The sequence below is a fragment of the Chenopodium album genome, chromosome 4 (genome assembly GCF_948465745.1).
Source record: "Chenopodium album chromosome 4, dcCheAlbu1.1, whole genome shotgun sequence".
Classification (NCBI taxonomy): Eukaryota; Viridiplantae; Streptophyta; class Magnoliopsida; order Caryophyllales; family Amaranthaceae; genus Chenopodium; species Chenopodium album.
In genome coordinates, this window is record NC_137837.1 from 11,569,546 (window position 1) to 11,592,730 (window position 23,185).

Below are 23,185 nucleotides of genomic sequence, written 5' to 3' on the forward strand. Positions count from 1 at the left end.
ATTTTAACAAGTACTCACATTACTATATTTATTATTTTTAGGTATAAAGAACACCAGTGAAAGCCCCTACATAGATTCACAACTGAGAGCAATTCAAAGAAAAAGAGAATAAGAGATGGAGAGAAAAAAAAAAAAGAAAAGAGAAGGAAAGCCTAATTTTTTTTTTTTTTTTTTTTTTTTTTTTTTTGGAAAAAAACACCCTAGCAATGGAGTATAGTATAGGAAAACTTCATAATTGAAAAACCTTAGAGGGAACAAAGAAAAACCCACTCAAGGAGAAAATCTAGAGGGAATGTAATGTTAGCGATGACTTTTTGTTCACCATATAAGAGTTTGTTTTTTTTTTTTTTTTTTTTTTTTTTTTTTTTTTTTTTTTTTTGAGGAGATAAGAGTTGGTTCCTTTGAAAGTGTAATTCTTTTTTTTTTTTTTTTTTTTGTTTTTTTTGGGTGTTGTTGTCTTTGATGGTTGCACTTGCACATGGTTGTAAATTACGGAAATATTTCAATAAAAGAGTGAAACAAAGTAAGTAGGAAACCTATTTTAAAATATGAGATAATTTTAGTGGAACGGATGGAGCAGTCGAGACAATGACGCACCACTATGATATCAAAATTACTTTGACTTCAGTATTGGAGTCCAAGTCCACGCAAATTCTATGCTACTCTTGGAGTACCGTGTGCATGGTACTCCAGGTTTATAAAATTTATGTTATTTTAATATGAACTTCTTGTTATTTCAATTTATATACATGTTATTTTACAATAAGTCTATGTTATTTTATATTTACAAGTTGTTTTTTTTTCAACATTGATCCTTTCGCTGAACCTCTTATTATTTCAATTTATATATATGTTATTTTTTAAAATAGTACATGTTATTTTAATAGATGCATGTTTTTTTTTTTTTTTTTTTTTTTTTTACATGATGTTAAAGTAAATAAGTGAGTAACATATTATTTTAGCAAAAATAACACGAAGTTTTAAGCAAAATAACTCAAGTATATTGGGTATGAAGTAGTGGAGTACCGTGATCCAGGAGTATATAATACTAAACTAAACTTTTTGCAAGTCGGGTAAAAAGAAGTTATTTTAATTCCCAAACTTAATTTATGCCAAGCTAGTAGTAGTTGTTATTTTTTGATGTTCTGAATTGTTAAATTTATTATTTTTGTGAATGAGCCGTTAATAAAGTCCATACACCCTAAACTGCAACTTAAACTCATTATTATTCATTACACCAGTAAAGGAGGATGTATATTCACAGCTCATTTTTTGAACTCCTTTGATGATCAATGAGAATGAACATTTTTTTGTAACTTTCGGAACTCTTAACTCCTATAAATACATTTGTCATCAAGTCTGATGTAACTAAATATATTATTATCATCACTGTTAATTTGCTGATTTGCTCATCCTCTTGCTAATTGTATCCCTCAAAACTAAAGACTAACTCTTAAGACTGCGGCGAGTGTGAGTTTATGGCACACGATTGTGAATTTGACCTTAACTATTAAGCTTCAATGCTTCATAGTTTTGCAGTTTGTCTTCAAAGATGCGTAACTATGGAAGATGATCTATTCAACTGATGGCAAGCTAAAAAATATACTCGTCAACCATCTTCGCTTTAAAAATGATAAACTAAATGAAGAATCCCTTGATTATCTTCCAAAGAGGGAAATACTAGCTCATGGACATAGCTAACCTAAGTCTTCATCACAAATTCACAATCATCTATTTGTATCTGATTAGACTAATGTTCACTTACGCTTTGTTTGGATAGCAAAGAAGGAAGGAAAAGAAGGGGTGGGAAAATGGAGGAAGGGAAGGGAAAAGAAAGGGAGGGGGAGATGATCTCCATTTTCCCTCCAAATCTCTCCAATTTTGGAGAGATTATGGTTATTAAAGAGAGAGGAAAAATGAATCCCTCCCTCTCCTTCCCCTTCCTTCCCCCAATCTTTTACCCAAACAAGAGATTTTGTCCCCCTCCATTTCTCTTCTCTTCTTTTCCTTCCATTTCTTCCTATCCAAACAAAGTGTTAGTGATGCTAGGACATCTTTGAATTATTATGAAGTGTTGAAGGACGGTTAATGAATTGGACAAGCTCCCCTAGCCAACACAAATCGATTACGGGAACAAGGACAAAAATGGAGTTTGAGAAAATTGAAGGTTAGGAGCAAGTCATGAAGAAGTAAGCTAGCTAAAGCACCAGGAATCCTTGGACAATACATCGGGTACTCCTAGCTTAGAGCCTCTCATTAGACGCACGCAAGGAAAATCTTCAGAAGCCAAGAAGGTTGCAATGATAGCCAATTAAGCTCATGCATAATAGGCACTCTGCATTCATGTTCTCCAGCCAATGAATCAGGCGTCCAAGGCCAGAGGAAAATCGAAACTTGACTCTGCCTCGAGTCCAAAGCGCTAACATACACTGCATCAATCTCCTCACCAAACTTTAAACTACAAATTACTCCGCAGTGGCATAGGAATGGTGATACACTGATAGTGATACATAAAAAATCCTATATATCTTGAAGTCTAGAAGATCACCTAATAATTTATGAAGTACCAGCTAAACTAGTCATCATCCCAAAAATCTTGCAAATCCAGTAGTGACTCGTCATAATCTTCACGGAATTTATTGTGAAGAATTTATTATAGTACACATATTAACAATCATTGAATAGCTTTCTTTTTCTCTCAAAATCAATCAGGATTCAAGGATATAAGAAGAAAAATAAATTATATCACCAAATCGATCCAAAAGCTCCTCACTTTCCAAAAGAAAACAGCAGAACCAATTGCTCTTTTATTTTTTAATCTTGTAAATTAAAATTAAATAAATATCCTACAAAAAGAAGCTTCCAACATTGCTTTCTCAAACAACTAACCATTAATCAATTTATTTCAACGTCCAATACATTTCAATTCTACTTAAACATCATACTATAAATTATGCTACAAACATTTTCCAAAAGCTTGGGTCCCACATTTTTGTCCACTATACAGGAAAAACAAAAGAGCATTGGTCACAAATGTCTGGGTCATACCCCACTAATTCCCCCACCTTTGATTACTAGAAGATTAATAATTTTTTCAAATTTATATTTGACAAACTTTATACTTTATAGACTTGACCACCATAACATAGCATAGGAAAAACATGTTAGTGCCCACCATTTGCTTTTTCTCCTCCTAAACATTGCCAATCATCCTCTTCTTTGACAAAAACTGGGAAAATGACTTCATCTAAATTGTACCTCATCTTCATTTAGCAATGCCCTTGATATCCTTATCCTTAGAGGGTGTTAATCATGGAGGCGGGTTTGCCTCGGGCTTGATGATTGCTGGAGGATCAGGAGGTGGTGGTTGTGACCGAAAAATAGCAGATGCCAGTGATACAGGCATGATGCAGAGTGCCTTAGACTGAAGGAATTGCATAGCAGCTCCTATGTCTTGTTCCATTAGTTTAGCTACTTGCTGCTCTGTGCCATCACTTGACCACTTCTCCCATGCCGCCTGTGCCCCATCAACGCCTTCCCCCTATATATGATCATCATAGATTTGTTTCAGTTTATTGGAATGCATATAAAATCGAAACAAACACAAGTGTGCGCGACAATATTATGTTACCTCAGCGGATGATGGGGGTACATCAGCTACAAGTTGTGCCACAGCACCCGCTCCACCCAATCTGCTCATGCTTAACACCTGATTGATTTCAATTACACTGAAAAAATTTAGATAACTACATATTTGCAAGACAGACTCCCCACCCTGAAAGAAAATTAAAACAACATAAGGAAAGCATATGATCTATGTTGGTCTCAGAATCTTCATTTCATCCGAAGTACTCGTGTCAGCTCCTTACACTCCAACATGGATATGGTCGCTTGAATTTTAAACTAAAAGGGTTTATAGATTTCACAAGTAGCTTAGTATGACACTTGGACAAGTACTTGTATTCAACATGGGTATCCAATTCCGAGGAACAGAGCATATGATAAACATAAAAATAAAAGATCTTTGCTAATTGCCATTGTTCAAATAAAATGCTGGCATCTGGATTTTGAACAGTAGAAGAGTATAATATAAAGCTCGATGAAGTTTCCATTAATAGGGACACAACTTTTGAATAGATTAAAATATCCCTCAAATGTGGTGGAACCATGATGAATCCCAAAGAGGATACCTTGACTTGTAGCCTCAGAAATTTCACGTAATCAACGATTTCATCAAGCATAGCCGCCCTGTCTGTCTGTGCAAGCAATAATATAATATTAGAGCAATAATAGCATCATTTAACTGTTCTTTATTGATAAAGAAGCAGAGATAGCAGAAACTGACAAGCCAAATTAGTTGAGGACAAATAAAAGGTCCTGACCTTGTTGCAGCTAGGAACCAGTTCTTGCAAAGCCTTCATTCTTTCAGCTATTCTTTCCCTACGTAACTACACATGTAAACTTTGTCAAAAAAAAAAAAAAATACTACACATGTAAAGGACATAAATACTATTAGTTCAGCAGTTGTAAACTTGTAATCAGTTATGATCAGTTAATGTCAGTTACGAAGCAAAAATCAGTAAATGTTTTGAGTAGAGACTAGCAGCTAAAAGGTTTTAGTGATCTCATAATAGGAAATGCAAGCCTAGATTAGAGAAATGAGGCTTACCCGTTCAGCAATACTGTGGGGATCAGTGGCCTGACCACGCCTTGCTCGCACTCTAGGCCTGATTGCAGGTGGATGTGACATCGGTGGAGCTGGTCCTGGTGCTGTATGACCCTGGAAAGTCTGCATACCCAAACAGTAACCGAAATGAGTTTTATCATCTTGCAAGAGGCATATATAAGTAATGTTTTTTAAGAAGGGGAAAAAAAAATTATTTCACCTACAAGTTTTACAGTTAATATTCTGTATGCAGAAATTATCTACGGAAGGATGGACAAAAATAGCTAGCTTCTCAAAGGTTACCAAGTAATTATAGAGATATATGGGGGTTGTTTCAAACGCTTTCATTAATTGTTCCAAATATTCCAAATATATATGAACACGAATTAAAATGCAATTCCAAAGAAAAAACTTATCATGAAGCATACAAAATTATGTTAGCCAAATACAGGACCAACGAAGATGTTAGCTTTCAAATATTGCCTAAATTCATAATAAATATATTTCTAATACATTCAAGCTATAGAAAGAATTCCATATATTCAAATCCTAGAGGTCAAAGCATGGATTTTTCTTCATTCCTAACTAGCAAATTGAAAAAAAGGGTAGCAAGTTTCTAATCTAAAAAAATTGTATTACTAACAGCTTTACTTGTATTATTGTATATAATAGAATGGCACTTAACTTGATGTGATGTTTAAGTGGATAACATTAGTTTAGGTATTTATAAAATTTATGAAACAGACTTAGACAAAGAAAGAAAAAAGTTAAACTACTTACAACTCTAAGTAAAGCTCCATCTCAAAACACAAATTGCAAATATAAGCAATTCGGTAAGCAAGTTGGTTGGAAATGTTCTCCACCATTAACAATTCACCTAAACACAACAAATAAGAATAGGTCTCAACAGACCACTTTACCTAAGCGAACTTATTTCTAATGAAAGAATGGACAGTAAAAGAAATAAAGAAATCCTATACATATCTGAGTAGATTTTAGTCTGCTCATGCATTTGAAGTACTTTCTGGTATTATTACTGATGATTTTGGGTACAACCAGACTAAATATTTTGTCTATGAAAAAGCACACGAGTCAAAACAGAAGAATTTTTTCACTCAAGACACAAGTGTTGTTTTCACATAGATTTCACAATCCAGTCTTTCTAGATCATTGACAAGAAACGAGAAACCTTACTATTGGGCCAAATTAAGATATAAGAATATGCTTCTTTGATATTTTATTTCATGACTTCATGTACACACCCATTCGTTTTAACTTATGCCGCTAATCATGGATATAAAGTTAAGCATCTTGAAATTTCACATAAACAGTAAAAAATATGTCAAAAGAATAAGTATATAGATACATGAAACAACAATAAATGTATTCTCAAAAGGAATAAAGGGATCCTCCCAATTCAAATTTCTTTTTCTTAGCAACTTGTTATTTAATAGTGTGATTGATATCCAGGAAAAAGCATGAACTTTCTGTTGAAAAAGCCATGGCTGTGAATTTGATATTCTTCAGATATTCCCAGTTTTTTACTAACCCCAAAGCTTTCAATGTCAACTCTTAGGATACTACTAAACATAAATTAAAAATTATAAAAAAATAAAAAACAAAAATCCATCACGCGTGGGACCCACGCGCTCCTTTTGATGTTTGGCCAGCGCGTCAAAGGAGGGACAGTGGGATGAGTAGGATGCTTTTAAGTTTTACCCCCTTCTTAGGTGACATCATTAGCCCTGAAAAACTTTGGAAAGGACAATTGGGTCCCCACAATTTGTAAGGAAGTGTTCTGCACGTGTGAAGGCCCAACACCTATGTAGTGGTGCAAACATAGACCAATCCAACTCTCTCACTTCACACGTGCAACACAGTCTCACAAATCTCAACTATTTTCTTCATTATTATGCTAAAACATTTGAGTGTTTGATGATTTGATGTCTTAATCATCTCAGGTTTTATACTAGTGGCCTACTTGGCCATCTATCAAGATTTAGTGAACACTCAATCATAGTTTGTTTACCAATTGGATGAAATGCCCTATCCATAAATTAATATGCAGCCCATAAGTGGAAATCAAGTCTTAGATGAAATCGACTTGGCGTGGAATGGTAAAAGTATGTTACTCTCTAACAAAATTAATAAGTCGCCTCTAGAATTAAACAAAGATGCCCTTGTGGCTTTCACTACATTTTAATAACATTAAAGACGATTTTATACAAAATTTTGGCATAAAGAAAGAGTAAAGAGTGTTAGGAGATACTAATAGATATAGTAAGGCTATAATGTCAACAAAATAATGAAAAGCGAACAAAATTGACAAAATCATATAGCTTAAGAAAAACATACGTGTTGGAGTAAAGCTATAGGACTTGATATAAATGGGAAAGTAACAACTAACAAGGTGATAACTGACATTTAACCAATCTCTATAACTTCCATACATTTTCTAGACATAAAATGAAGAAGTATCTAGTTTGTTTATTTTAATTTGGTGTTAGTTATTACTTCTAAATGAAACTTCATAATGTGTAATTTTCATTCAACCCTTGGTATACCTACAAACAAAACATAGTTGAGCAATAGAAAGAAGAAGAAAATGAAGACATAAGGATGCTGGAAAATGTTACCTGATGAACTTGAATAGATGGAGGTGCAGGACGAAGTGACTGATGTTGCAGCTGACCAAATGCTGGAAACAAGTTTGATAAATGCATTGAGTCACTCTCCTATAACAAGCAAATCAAACATCCCGTCAAAACAATAATACGAAGTTATAATAATTAATTTCAACATCTTAAAATCTCCTTCAATCATCAAATAAAGCCTCCCTTACTTAGGCTCCGTTTGTTTTGACGTAAAAAATGGAAAATAATTTTCCTAAAGGTGGAAAATAGTTCTCCTAAGAGTGCAAAATGTTTTCCTTCGAAAAGAAGGTATGCCACGTTTTCCTCCCTACTCCTCACATCCCTTACCTCTCCTCTCATTCATCTTCTCTCTTCCACTCCTATTTTCATTTTCCTAATAAGGTACAAAGGAAAACTATTTTGACAATTGTGATTTCCCTTAATAATTATTTTCCATGGAGGATCATATTACCAAAATATTGTTTTCCGCTAAAACAAACATAGCCTTATTGATTTATTAGGAAGAAAAAGATGAGTTAAACATTGACCACTTACTATCAGCAAAAAGGAAAACTGACCCAAAAAAAGCATCACCTATTACTTTTTATTCACTTTGTGAAGTAAAAAGATAAAGAAGAAAAGAATACTTATAGTATCGTTGCGATTTCAGTTTTTACAAGATACCTTTGAATTATAGTTTAACTGGTAAAATATCCTTAGCCTTAACTCTTCCATTAGCCTCTAGTGCCTCTACCATCTGCTTTATGCTTGACACACTTAAAATTAAATTCTCTAAAAATAAACACGACATAAAGTTTTTACAAGATACCTTTGAATAATAGTTTAACTGGTAAAATATCCTTAGACTTAACTCTTCCATTGGCCTCTACAAACTGTTTTATGCTCGACACACTTAAAATTAATTCTCTAAAACAAAACATGACTTAAAAATAACAAGGGAATCTATTTTATCTATTGATACTATATAACTATGTAAGTAAAACATTAGTTTTGAAGGGTACGTTGTGAATATTTGAAATTCTAGGAGCACGTTGTGAAATACCTAAAGATAAAGGGATAATTACAAAAAATAATTCAAGAAAAAGGACATAGAAAGAGTACTGTTTAGATCATAATTGAAGAGTGAATATTGATGAAAAATTGATGTATTCCTGATTGTCTACTGTAAGTAGACATTACTGTACTGTATATGACAAAAAGTAGCACACAAAAGATACCCTGGGAAAAGAATGTAATTGTCAATGACCACTAACTATCCAACCAATGACAAAGTTTTATTACCTCCTTGACTAATTAATCTTCATCAAGTACAACTAGTGACCAAGTTGAGACTAATATTTCCTTATCTCCACTAATATAAAAATTAACCACTTTTAAACTTTTGTTACCATGAACCATTCATATCTCTTATCACTTTTGTGATGTACGAGTACAGTATATAAAGTTGCGAACCTTTGACCCCCTTCCTCAATTCCTCATTCGTATGTACATAACGAGGATTATAACATAGTTTGAACCAAATATACTTAAGGCTTGAACACCCAAATTAAAATCGAATGATGACAGTGGAATCATTAACCGAGGGTAGATAATTTCTTTGTCCAAAACTAACTATGTATGATTTAGGTGTTAGGAAACAAAGTTGGACCCCCCTTTAAGAGTTAAGACCACCCCTAATGCTAGCCATCCCTTCAGGCTTCAGTTCAATAACTTGTCAATTAAACAAATCAAATTCAAAGATCATACATTTTTTTTTTTTTTTTTTTTTTGAATAGTTCAAAGATCATACATTATTATATTGAAAAATTGTCCAACTTGGTTACTCTATAAGTTTAGGAAATGATTCTCAAGGACAGAATAATTCCCAACGCAAGCTGACAAAATTTACCCACCTTTTATCAGATCCTGAATTACACATGCAATAAATAAATCAATAGTTAGGATTAATTTAATTGACTCCATCTTATAGATAAAGGGTACATAAGTATATATGCGTCATTTAATAAGGTTAAGCGAGAGTATTTTGAATGTATATGGATATCAAATCTTAATTATTCTTAATGTCAATATGCTCTTTAAAAGCTTGTCAAAAAAAATGCTCTTTAAATTTTGAGGTAAAATAAGCTAGTAAAACAAGTTGTAGAATATATTTTGATAAACAAAAATAACCTGAAATTTTTATATACACTCGAGTGAACCGAAGTACCTAACTAACCCGGTTAATTTTTTACTCTTCATGTGTATAACAATCTCTCTTCAAAAGCAAAGTATTCATTAATGCATATGTCATACTTCCTCCGTTTTTATTTTATTGCACCATTTGGACTTTGACGCTATTCATTTAATGTTCTTTGACCATAATTTGTGATTTATCCATTAGGAAAAATATAGTCATGAGAAATCTAGTTAGATTCGTCTCGAAATCTTCTTTTCAAATATCATATTTTTATAATTTTTTTATAATTTTTACAAAAGTATAATAGAAGATATTAACGGCTAAAGTAATGCATTGGCAAGCGTGAAATGCCTTATAGTGCAATAAAAAAAGAACGGAGGAAATATGTCATATGTCATATGTGGAGACTCTAGACTTCAACATGGCAATTGTTTCCTGAACATTGTTTACTCCAAACTTAATTACAAAGATTAATATAAACCCTCCACCCTAAACTTTAAAAGTCATATTATCTAAACCAATAACAATTAAGTATAATACACTTACATGGACCATAGATATGATAATTTAACACTACATATCCTTTACGACCTTAGTATAACGTTAAAACCGGACTTAAACCATTACTACCAAGTCTACCATCGATCTACAATATAAGAGAAATTTTTTCTAGGCATCTTAAAATATAACTTTGTATACGTAGTATATTATATGAATACACCTCTATTTTGTTCGAACTTATTTTGTATTCCATACGAAATTATATTATCTTAACTTGAAGTACAAAATAAATTTACGCGAAATATAATTTTCTACTTCGTATCATCTAAACTTATTTTCTTAGTAGCAGAACTTGTGTTTTTGACCTTAATAACATATCTAAACTTATTTTAACTTCTACTAAAATTTAACATAAATTAGCTAATATTTTGCAAACAAGAAATTTATTTATACAAAAACAAATACGAGTACAAAATAACATTAGAAGACCCTCCTCGTAAAAGAAATAACCCGATAAAACGTAAATATATATTTTTTTATTAATTTCATTTAAGAACTTGGAACATTTTATACCTAGTACAAGTGTACAACATATACTTCGTATTGAATAATTTTCCACGGAAAAAGACAAATAAAAAATTAAAAATAAAATAAAAATAAAAACATGAACCAAATTCACACTAGAAAACAGAGAAGGAAAGAAAGAAAAACTTACGTTAATTCTAGAAGATGAAGAAGCATTACCACCATCACCGCCACCATGAGTGGAAGAACTACCATGATCCAAATTCAGGCCCAAAGGCAAGCCCAAGCCCATTCCACCTCTAAACCCACCAATACCAAGCCCAACATTCACACCTCCATGACCCGACCCGTCTCCTGGGCCCAAACCCAACAAAATTGACGACCCATCACCTCCACCCGACCCGCCACCTACAAACCCACCACCATCACTTCCACCACCCGTATTATAACCCGGAACTGATAATATTTGCTCAAAGAATTCATCTCCTAACCCTTCATGGTGATGATGATGTGGTTGATTATTCGCCATTTTTAGAGCTTTTAATTATTCACCCAGAAAAATTAAATTTCTGGGTATTTGTAATTTTGATGAAAATTTGATTTATATTAAGTAATTTGTTGAGTGGCAAAAACAGGGGGTTTTTGGTGGGGTTTAAATGTTGGAAATTTTGAATTTTTTTGATGATTTTATACAAGATTTTTGGTGGGTTTATGGTTTATGAAGAGAAAAAATAAATGCCCAAATGATGTAATTGATGAATGATAGATATAATGTAAAATATAGTGTGAAGAAGGAGAAAAAGTAGAGAGAAAAAGGGGGAGAATTATGGGAGTGTTTTCTGGATTATTTTTATTTATTTTTTGTTAAATAATTTTGTAGTTTATTAAAAAAAATGGTCTGACTTGTTCTAGTGAGTGGTATTTTTGGTGATTAGTAATATAATTAGTAGTACAAGTAGTGTAAAGTATGAGAGAGACCAAAAAGGAATAATACTAAAAAAGGATTAATTTTTAAAATTGAATTGAGTGTTTGTGTGTGTGGGTGGTTGAAGGAATTTTTAGGGGTACAAACAAACTGCCTCTTGGAAGGTGTGACACACTTCCCAATCATTCTTCCTTTGCTACCATATTTTTTGTAGTTAGCTAATGCTTAATTGCTTACACCTTATGTTAAGTTTAGTTATTGGGATTTGTTTGAGCTATTAAGTGAAGTTTAGTTGAGGAAGTACAAGATTGCATTGGAAAGGGAGGGGAGCTATTTCTCACAATAGTGTTACACATAGACACACTCCCATCATCGATTTAGATAGTGTGGGAATATCTTGTCTACAAGGAAAAGAAACTGCTTTAGGACGGGGTAATCATATATATAAATTAGATACATAGCGTTGTTTTGGGACATGCTCTGTTCAGCTTAATTTCAGTTCAGTTTAGTTCAGCTCAGCTCCAATCATTTCAGTTCCTAATTTCCTTCTCTCATAAATAATTCATTTCATTTCATTTCATTTCGATTTAGTTCAGTTCAGTAAATCGAAACAGGCCCCCAGCGGTAGTAAAAAAAATTAGTAAGGAACGTTTATAGATCAACTTAGAAAATTAAACCTAGATGTAAAAACTTTGTGCCAACAAATTAATTAATCAAACAATGGAAGGACTACAAATTGCCCTTGTTTGAATTTGGCCATGGTATGGTAGTACGGTTAATTTGGCCAGTATAGAGAGAAAGCAAAGCATGAAGTTGAATAATTGAGTGAGAGTGGAAAGAGAGTAATCAAAGTAGAGAGCTGAGTGAGAATGACAAGAGGAACATGAACAAGGTAGTAGCTAGACTTAATTGTTAATGGAGGTTAGACGATTAAAGAAAAAGGACTGAGAAGGTGGAAAATAGAAAAGTAAAGAAATGTTAAATCATCAAGAATATCAACTTTTTTTTTCTTCGGTTAATTAGGATGAACCTATACTATGTACAAGATATATCACGCACATGTCAAGGTAAACGGTGTTAGAACTTAAAAGTTATAGAAATTATGCAAACTTATCCTTCTTTTTTCGTAAATAAAACGAAGAGTACAAAAAAATCAAGTTGTAGGACTTGAGGGTTTGTTGTTGAAAGTTAGCAAAATGACAATTTTGTTATTGAACCCAAAGTCTCGGTAGTTTTTTTTTTTTTTGAAACCAAAGTCTCTCTTGGTCTTCAGTCAAAAAACGTCGATAGTGTAGATGAAAGCTCTTAGGCTTGTGGAGGGTCATGGCGATATGGCCTAATGATGTATCGCCAGTTAATATGACAATGAAAGGAGAAATACCGGAGGAATAGAGGAACAACGAACAGATCTACTGCAAATGATCTCTAGATTTATTAGAAGTTCAACTTTGTGGTGTTAGGTTTCAAAATTGAAAGAACGTGTATATTAACCTTAGTAAACACTACAAAGTAAATATTTTCTTACAAAAAAATCATTATAGATAATGAAAAGATGGTGTTTGAACAATATAAAAACATTCCCCAAACGACCAAACTTTAGTGGCAATAACAATACACATTAACATATGATGGGTTTATGCTAGCTACATCTATCAAATCCTCATCCAATGTTTAATGTATCAACTATCAAGTATTAGTTATTTACAAAGTTAGTTTATAAAAAATGATACGGATTACATATAATAATTGTGTAAAGAACAAACTCGTGCAAAACCATGAAACGTTTTTATTGATCATAGTAAAGCAATTATAAGTTTATAACTACTTGTAAAGTTTGTAGGCACGAAACTCACCTAAAAACGGAATTGTAAAGACAAAGGTTGAAGAAAAAACGGAGGAAAGTAGCCTCTTTCTAAGTTTCTTTTTCTCATTTAATTAAGAAGCATCATTTAAATTTGTGGTACCAATTAGTTGCATATTACTTTTCAAACTTTTTTTTCCCTATTTCATTGATTGTCAACATCATATCTTATACGTTCTCTACTTTCTCAATTCTATTTGTATTTCTAAACACGCAAATTACGGCCCTCACATATTTTTAACTAATTTTAATAATTTATAAAAATGGAGAAAAGTATGTGGTACCTCCCTTCAAATTTTTCTTTTTTTATATCACTACTTTAGAGTACCAAAAACCAAAAAGAGTATATACAATATAATAATATTTCCGCCAATAAAAAATATATATATATATAATAATATTTCCGGCTCACTTTTCTCTTAGAAAATACGAAATATTTGGATATAATACATTACCACAATAATACCACCCATCCAAAAAATCAAAGATTTCCCAGAAAATTATCACCTTTCAAAGTTTCGAGTTCAAAAACTTATTCAGTCTTATATAAAAATTGGGACGATGATACTAGAGACAGATTTGGATGGACAAAGTATTTACCGAAACAGCTTGTCTTCGGCCTCATTCTTCCACACCTACAACTTCCAGACTTGTGATACATGCATATATATATATGAACTAGTTTAGCACAGCTTTGCTGTCCATGATATACCATATACCGTCTTCTCTAGGAACTTTGTTATGGTATATTTGATTTGGATATAGCTCTAATTGCTAATTAGCTAACTTGCTCGTGAGATAAAGGGATCTCTTACACAAGTATTCGATTATACACATCATCTCGCTAACCATCACAAAAACAAGAAGAAAATGTATAAAAAAAAAAAAATTGGATTAAATGAAGTGGAAAAATACATAGATTAACTCACGAACTCTCTTTAGATGAAGAGACTACATTTTCTTTTCCTTCTGAACTTTCAGATGCTGATTTTGCCTCAATCACATTGTCAGAAGATTCGGCGTCTTCTGGATTCTTAAGTTCCTGTTCGAACTCCTTTGCTGCCTGCAGTGAAAAAAAGTGAAGCGTTCAGGAACTGCTAACATGCAAAATGAAAAATTATCAATCCTATCAATTAGGCAATTGTTGGAACAATAGTATATGAAACACCTCATGCACAAAAGGGTTAGGCATAAAAGAAAGGCAGGAAGCCTGAACTCTTATAGACTGATCCTATATCCAGTGGCTTTAGTTAGACTTGCAAGAAAAATTACAAGAAACCAACAAGGCAGACACGGATAAATCAGATTGATACACACTGAAGTGTAACTGCATAAACTACAAATGAGTGGTGAAACAAATCTGTATAGTATAGGGATTTAAAAAGAGGCTTGCAATATAAAATAATAAGCTTATATAGAAAGGGAATGATCTAACTAACACTCTGCAATCATTTCATATCCTTGTTCCCTATCCTCAAAAGTGTGGCACATAAACTTGAGAGAGAGAGAGAAAAAAAAGAGGAGAAATCAAAGGGTTTTGATTAGTATGATATCAGTACTCTATGCTTCCATACAAAAAATGAAAGCCTCCGGTCATGGAAAATAGGGATGGGGAGAGTTATAATTAAAGTGCATTCACAGATAAGTTGGCAAAACACATGATGTACTCTCCTGGAATAACAGTTGGAAGTAGATCTTAGCAGAGTTGGACAGTATCAGTGTGAAGAGTGAATCAAAGCGTATTATTCTGGATGACATGGATGTGAGAATCGAACTTTCAAAGTCCTATTGACTGACCATACCAGAATTGCCTCACAAAGGGATGCCATGATACAAGAGGTAGTATATCTCGGAAAGGTAACCACCAACATTGAGATAATATCTTCTCCAGACTACTTGATGACAGTAAAAATGTTGATTTTTTTTACTGATATAATCACTTTCCAAAAAATAGCTTTGTATGATGCAGATAATTTGATATTTGATACATTGGTCATGCAAAATTATTCAGTGTCAGCTTCTGTAAGCCAGCCAAAAAGAATCAACACATCAATCTCCATTTTAAGGTTCAGTGATAAAGACGTGCCTCTTACAAGGTATCCTAATGGGCACGCTTCAAGGTTAAAATTCTAACATAAGATGTGCAATAAAACATAGGGCTTAGCTCCTACACATTAATGTATTAATGTCCAAAAGAGGATAATTGCCCTAGAGCCATAGAGGAATGATTAATATCAATCTAGACCTTTGACTGACTTGCAGAGCCCTAAGGTCCTCTTTAGTTCACCTTATTTCCACTTATATCAGGAAAATTAAGTTCAATTCAGGATAAACCAGTTCTAATAAGGGTCAAAAAGGATTTACCCAAGTTCAACTTACAGCTTAAATAAATTTGGATAAGTTCAATTAAGCTTAGATGTGTTGAATATTAGCTGAACAGAAGGCACCCTAAGTGTCTAATTACTATAATTCTTCAATACTTCATACTAGTTAAAAATAGATAAACAATTTAAAAAATCCTCTAGATTTCATGTGATTTCTTACCCTTAAGAAATGAAGTTTCGTTTCTTAAGGTTATTAAGTAATGGGAGTAAAACTGTAAAATGCTCTGCTGAGAATATCACAAGTCTTCTATTGATATTACTTTTAACTTCAGAGCGAAAAACCTTTTTGCACCAGCTCTCCAACTGTATTTCAATATCAATATAGGGATGGCAACGGATCAAACAGGGACCGAATTTTACTAGATTATCCTTAATTATTTTAAGAGTTTGCAAGTGAGTGATTGTTGTATCTAATGTCCAAAAGAGGATAATGTCCTAGGCTTCTGACTACATGTGCACAACCTTAGTTTCTAGCTAATGTAATTCCACAATACTTGTATAAAAAAATAATCCAATTATAAAATCTTCTAGATTGATGTGCCCTCGATAAATGAAGTTGCAAGTCTTAAGATTGCTAAATGAATAGAGTCAAGTGCTCCACTTAGAATGTCATTATCTTCTATTCATTTTATTGTGATAGCTTGAGAGCATGAATTTTTTTTTCCTCCAGCTCTCCGTATCTACATTGGTATCAAACTCTTGGCTTATTTCCAATAAAATCCCAATTAAAAGATAAATTTCTTTTAGCAAATTAGAAGAAATTACCAAACAAATTTGTCGTACAGCACAAATCAATAAACAGAGCAACCCAATCGTCCCAATGTATTTTTACCAAACAAATTGACTCTAACACCTTCCTGACAAAGCGAGAGTAAAAGATTCTTACTCTACTCACTAGCAAGACACAAAATGCACACATGATGGGATAATGCCTTGCCTAAAACCCAATATTGAGTCTCTCACATGATGGGGGGATAACGCCTTGCTTGACAATGTATTTTTGCCTTGAATACAAACCTGGGTAGGTGCTCTCACTTGCTTCACTTTTGCCTTGAATATAACAGGTAGGAAGAAGGACCCCAAAGAATTAGCCTAACTATCTTTAGAGTTTACAACGAAATATAATCTAGGAATATGTTATGAACTAGCATAGCTGGAGCAGAATTTAAAGGAAGAAGAAATTATTTAGATTAAAAGATCTGAAATTAAAGTATATTGAAGATAAATGTCAAGTATTCAAAAGACTTGACTCTCTTATACCAAAGCTAACTAAGTAATTCTCAAAACTTCTCAATTTTTCTCGTGATCTATTATCTTCCTACTCTCCTCTATTAATTGACATCCTGATTCCTCTTCCCTCCTAAATATAGTTCTGCCTTTTTCCTTAAGCTTCCATGCAAATTGTTGTGCAACTATATTTATACGGTTATACCCTGCCTATTAAGCTTCCATGCAAATTGTTGAGCAACTATATTTATACGGTTATACCCTGCCTATGGCCAATTCATTACAAATGCTCAACAAATTAATAAGGTCTCTTGGCTCCTATTGATAAGTGTCCTCCTTAAAATGAGTATTAAAAATTTAAATATGAATAAATAACATTACCACTATTTCCAACTGGGAATATGACCAGCAACTGATAGCTAGTAGAGAGTGGAGAAAAGAAAACCAAAAGGCTGGTTCCCTGCCAAGAATCCTCCCAGTAAATAATATGCTCCACATTTATCCACCTATGATTTGAGCTTCCAAGAACTAGCATAAGGGGCAGGACTATGATAGCACAATCTAAGGGCCCGTTCTGATTTACTGAACTGAGGTGAGCTAATGAGTTGAACTGGATTAAATTGAATTGAACTTAGCTAAACTGAATTGTTTATGAGAGAAGGAAATTAGAAACCGAACTGGTTAGAGCTGAACTGAACTGAATAAGCCCTAAGGTCATACTCTCACAAAATCCCTTTTCATTTATGAACAAACTACCTACTTCCAATCTTGAATATTATAGACCTCATAACACAACCTACGATATTTTGGGCATGAGGGCTTCTTCTAGATATAGGTTTTACATGAGCCCCAGATTCGTGACAAAAAACAAGCTAAACGAATAATCGAGATCATATGTTTTGGTCGTATCTCATGAGCGACCAGCACATCTAATTTTCCCACATTTCACGATCACAGCTCATATCTATCTTGACGCACACTAGGCTAGTTCCTTGAATGATTGAACTCCAACTATACTGAATTTTTGTTCCCAATTTCTTGAATAATTCCCCATGAGATGTTAGCGCACCCCCACAATACTGAATCAATTCTAAAGACTACACTTCTATAATTAATATGTCGGGATCCAAAATATATCCTTATAGACATTAATTTCTATTCACTCATATGGCTAAGTAACCTAATATCCCTTATAGGCTTTATAACTATAACCACTTTAAATGCCCCCCTTGTTCTTGTACAAAGGAATTACAATGTTGAAAAGCTTTGTCAACCAAGTAATGCCATCTTTACCTAAACACCTTTATATTTCTATAGGTATCTCATTTGGTCCTAGCCATCCTACAAACATCCCAATTTATTTAACTCACCTTTTTAACTCCAAACCTCAAAGCATAAGGGTAACAATTGTAGTTTCATATTCATTGACCTCTTCCAAGTAATGTTTTTGTCCCTGGTCCATTGAAGTTGAACGGCTTATAAAAGCAAAATTTTCACCCATCTTTGGTGGTTAACCTCTATACCTCAGCCACAAGATTCTCATACTTCACCTTTGATGTATCTATGTTGGATCAAAGTTCCTAGGGTTTTTCACTCCCTTAACCTTTCCAACCCATATAAATTCTTTTATCATTCTTTGATGTCCAATCTTAGAAACTATCTCCTTTGCCTCCTTGCCCTTATTATAATTTTCTTACTTAGTAACCTTTTTCTGCTTTCGCAGCATTGCACACCAGAAAACAACAGATTTTTCCTATATCTCTCATCTCCATACTACCATGACTCCTTATAAGTTGCCGAATCTTATTTGACACTATAAACTAGGAAATCATCCAAAAAAAAAGTTTGAGAAAGGGAAAAGAGAAAACGTAGGGATAGTTCCCAATATGGGATCAATATACTTCTTAAGACACTAAATGGTAGTAAAACAAGGATAAACAATCTATATTTGGTTTTTACTGATGTGGAAAAAACATAAAACTAAGTCTAGATATATTATGTGGAGGTGTCTAAGGGCCAAGGGCATTCCAACTGCATATATTTGGATTATACATTGTAAAATAGAGCTTAGAATAGAATGGAGAATGTTATTTGGAGATCAAAGAAAACCACTATTAAGGACAATCTGTAGATAAAATCAGAGAGGGGCTGGGTAGTGTAGTAGTGCACTGGTGTATATTATATGCTAAAGACATAGCTTTGGCAAATGTGACAAAAAAAGGAGTCACCAAAATAATTTTCCAATGGCTGTGCCTAAACATCTACACTAGGCCCTTGTTCAGTGTGTTAAAAGTTATTTTCATTTCCTTCTTCATGATCCCTAAAGAATGCATTATACATGACAAAACCCCTTATTTTTAAATACGAAACAAGTTTCTCTACCTTTATGCCAACCTTCTCAACAAAAGTGTAGGCGTCATTTCAAAGGAAAAATAAACCCAACAGACTTTTTCTCACCAAAACAATTACACAGTGTTAGAATAAGTACAATAGCACATGGGGTAGATCCGTAGATCAGGGAAATCGTTATTTTAGGCAAGTAACGATGTTGCTTTCCTAATAGTAATTTACCGACCCTACTAGAACAATGGAGTTGCACAGTAGTTTTGTTGAGATACAATGAAGATCAATTAGTTTTGGTTTATTTAACAAGTGTTTGTGCTACTGAAAATCACTCACATCTCCAATAAGAATACTCAGAAGATATCTTAGAAGAGAAAACAAAAAGGATGGCACATTTTGATCATCCATCACATAAGAAAGTCAATCTCTATTAATAGAGAAAAGGAAATCAGAGAATATCTTAGAAGGGAACGCAAAAAGAATGACACAATTTGATCATCCATCACAAAGAAAGGCATTCTCTAATTATAGAGAAAAGGAGATACATGAACCCCAAGAAGCATGACTTATATTAAGCAACGGAAAAATCATGAACCAATGAGTTTGCCAACCACAAAAGAACAAGGAACTTTGGCATGAACAAACTTGCCACAGGTGAGCACAAGCACAATACGTCAATACATGCCTTCACATATTCTTACTTAGTTTCTATCATAATCAATTAACATTGTAACAGGACCATATTGTTTTAACTTTAGAACTCAAAAACAATTTATAATTGTGAACCCATAAGCACATACATTGTTACCTAATTCGCTAATCTCCCAACAATTCACAGCTTGAAACGTGCGAGTTGAATCAATTCACATACTCTCTCTAGGTAACATTACCACAGTTATAAGATAAACGTTTCAACACCAAATTCAAATACTCTCTCTATGGAATATGGATATTAATGGCTTAATGCCACATAACAAATTCCAAGTACCCTATCAAATATACCCTATCAAATATTAATATCTCTACTAATTCCAAATGGAAGGATCAAAAGGCTTTCTAAGATTCAAGATTGTTGCTCATTACAAGGTAGGGGATCTTCCAATCTGATTTGGCCAAGCCATATACTATCATAGATTCAGAGTAACAACATCACTATTATATAGTGTTAGTGGTTAGAACATGTTTTACCAATATCGAATGATCCTTACCAAGACGAGTCAATACATAAATTCACTCAGCTCATGGCCAGCCCTAAGCACCACTATCCTACCTCTACCCGACATTCCTATAGAACTTCATCATGTTCATTCCCAGTAGAGTCAACTTCGACTTTCGGTCACAATTCTCACAAAACACAATCAAAATCCAAACTTTCTGAGTTCGCGTATCCATCAACACACAACATTTTCCTCATACACCCTATTCATCAATCATTCTCAATCATCTAATTCATCAATTACCTTAAAGACACACATCAAAACAATAGAACACCATTTCAATCAACTACCTAGGTGATGAAACTTATACAAATATATCACAAAAATAAAAATACCATTTAATAGAATACCAAAAAGATTATAAATTGAAATGGGTTTGACAAACCTGTTGAAAACTTTTTATAGTTTTGCCAAAATTCCGTCCAATTTCCGGCAACTGTTTAGGACCAAACACAAGCGCCGCAACCCCGGCAATAACAGCAAGCTCCGGAACACCAAGCCCGAACAAAGAGTTGCAACAGAACCCTTTTCGGGTTCGGGTTGCGGGGCGGGTTCGGGCCCTCAAACCCAGGCCCGTTGTGTTGACCCGGAAGAAAGCGGTGGTAGAGCTTTGGTTGAGGAATAAGGAAGATTTTGAGGAAGAAAGAATGGTGGGTTTTTGAGGAGAGGAAAGAGAAAGTGAGGGTGAGAGTGTTAAGATCTCCATTTTTGCAAAGGTTTTTGGTGGGTTTTTTGGAATTTTGAGGTCAGGGTAAAATATGATTGTGTTGGATAAGAGGTGATGGAGTTTGATAATTCATTTTCCTTTGGAAGTTTTTGACTTGTTATCACAAAATATCCATGGGAAAATGATAGATTATTGATTATGAATTGATTATAGTATATGTTGGTTTTTTTTTTTTTTTTTTTAATCTCCTTATTTGATAAGGAAAATGACCTCTATCGAGTTAAAATCTCTCAAAATCTCACATGTATTCATTCCGAATTAGCAATCTATGTCTTTTGAAAATACAAGGAATGGTAAGGGAATCCTTACCCCAAAAGCGTAAACCTTCCCATTAGACCAAGTTTTGCTTGGTGTTTCATTTCGTATGTTTACATTTTTCTTAGATACTCGTATTGTATAGCTTAGATTAAGGAGTACTTCGTATTTTATATTTTTATATGATGATTAATTTAAACATATTAAAAATAAGGTGTTTGGTGATTCGGTTTGTAAATATTAAATACATAGTAATTATAGTGTAACTGTGTAAGGTATATGATTAGAATTATAATGAGTAAAATCCATATTTACGGTTTGTTTAAGCAAATTGCAATTTCTAATCCAAACATACCCATAAGGTATAATGGGGGAGCCCCAATAAACTAAGGGTCTGTTCTCATTGACTGAATTCAGTTGAACTGAATTTATAGAGCATAACTGAAATGAACTGAATATTTTATAAAAGAAGAAAATTAGGAGCTGAACTGAACTGAAAATAATCGTATGAGAACATGCCCTAAATTCGTTTATCAAGTGATAAAATTGTAAATAAATCAATAAAAATGTTCAAGCAACATGGAATTTTCGTGATTATATCATAACCGTGGACTCATATTTAATAAAAAGTTGTTGATATATTTACAATTTTGTTTTATGATAAACAAATCAAAGCGATAAACTTGTATACATTTTCTCAAGGTACAATATGGTGTTTAAAATCTAGGGGGTGGGTATAGCTCATACCAATCCTCATATATTAAATAAAATCAATAAATTCAATTTTAAATAACAACCCAACACAAATATTAAGAATCAAGTTCCAACACCATACAACACTCTAATCTTAATTTTGATTTCATACTCATATTACTCCATGAACAAAACTCCAAATATTATTCTGAAGTTGTGATGTTTGTCTAAGAAAAAAATTTGTCAAATTGAGGAGTTTTTTTTTTTATTATTACTAACAACACCTTAAGCAAACTTTCCATTTTTTCAGTAACTCGATGTGATTGATAACAAAATGACACTGTATTATTAGTAAATGTGATATTCCCTCGGTTTCATTTTAGTTGACACATTTTTTTAGCCACGTTTATCAATGCATAAATTAAATTATTAATAATTTTAATTACCAATAAGCAAAAATTATAAAAAGTTGATATTGTGAAAATATATATTGTGACGAATAACAAAATCTCAATTGACTATATTTTTCCTTACATATAAATCACAAAACATGATCAAAGGGATGTGTGTGAATAGTGCTAAAGTCAAAACGTGTCAACTAATAAAAAACGAAGGTAGTATAATACATGACAAAGTTAAATATTCCATGCCAATGCATTAGTTTGACTTTATTCTATATAATTAAATATTAATGAAAATTTTTAGAAAGTATATTATGAAATTTATATTAAAACCTACTCCGTATATAACAACATATTTTATAATAAAATGTATTTTTATTATGTTATACGGAGTAAAAAATTATGGTCGAACTTAATGCATTATTAGTAAAAAATAAAATAAAATTCTAATGTCTTATGTATTATGAGACGGAAAGGGTATTCATTTAGTTTTAAATGGTTTGTAAAAGGTTAACGTGGCTGAATTGATTTGAGTTAAACGGATTGGTAGGGTTCGTTTGGCATCGCTATGATTTTTTGTTTTTTGGTTTTTAAAAGTATATGATATATGTCACATAATGAATAAAATAT

General features: G+C 32.9%; 2 protein-coding genes across 2 annotated transcripts; both read right to left on the minus strand.

Moving 5' to 3' along the window:
• Positions 1–2,833: 2,833 nt before the first annotated feature.
• On the minus strand, positions 2,834–11,426 carry LOC145626680 (transcription factor bHLH7-like). The gene is made up of 7 exons (XM_081679146.1): positions 10,713–11,426; positions 7,303–7,401; positions 4,670–4,789; positions 4,383–4,448; positions 4,191–4,256; positions 3,632–3,709; positions 2,834–3,541 (listed from the first exon to the last, which is right to left on the minus strand). Exons 1-7 carry the CDS (start codon positions 11,049–11,051, stop codon positions 3,311–3,313), a joined length of 999 nt encoding a protein of 332 aa, XP_081535272.1. The 5' UTR covers positions 11,052–11,426; the 3' UTR covers positions 2,834–3,310.
• A 2,602-nt stretch (positions 11,427–14,028) lies between these two features.
• On the minus strand, positions 14,029–21,304 carry LOC145626681 (sec-independent protein translocase protein TATA, chloroplastic-like). Its single transcript, XM_081679147.1, has 2 exons — positions 20,865–21,304; positions 14,029–14,371 (listed from the first exon to the last, which is right to left on the minus strand). The coding sequence occupies exons 1-2, from the start codon at positions 21,183–21,185 to the stop codon at positions 14,234–14,236; spliced, it is 459 nt and encodes a 152-aa protein (XP_081535273.1). The 5' UTR covers positions 21,186–21,304; the 3' UTR covers positions 14,029–14,233.
• Positions 21,305–23,185: the final 1,881 nt, after the last annotated feature.

Excerpts from the sequence above, each read along its gene's own strand:
- LOC145626681 (XM_081679147.1), bottom strand. The coding sequence starts at position 21,185 with ATGGAGATCTTAACACTCTCACCCTCACTTTCTCTTTCCTCTCCTCAA. Across the intron at positions 14,372-20,864 it reads CTATAAAAAGTTTTCAACAG|GCAGCAAAGGAGTTCGAACA; the intron begins GTTTGTCAAACC and ends TTTTCACTGCAG.
- LOC145626680 (XM_081679146.1), bottom strand. The coding sequence starts at position 11,051 with ATGGCGAATAATCAACCACATCATCATCACCATGAAGGGTTAGGAGAT. Across the intron at positions 4,257-4,382 it reads TGGTTCCTAGCTGCAACAAG|ACAGACAGGGCGGCTATGCT; the intron begins GTCAGGACCTTT and ends TTGCTTGCACAG. Across the intron at positions 3,542-3,631 it reads TACCCCCATCATCCGCTGAG|GGGGAAGGCGTTGATGGGGC; the intron begins GTAACATAATAT and ends GATCATATATAG.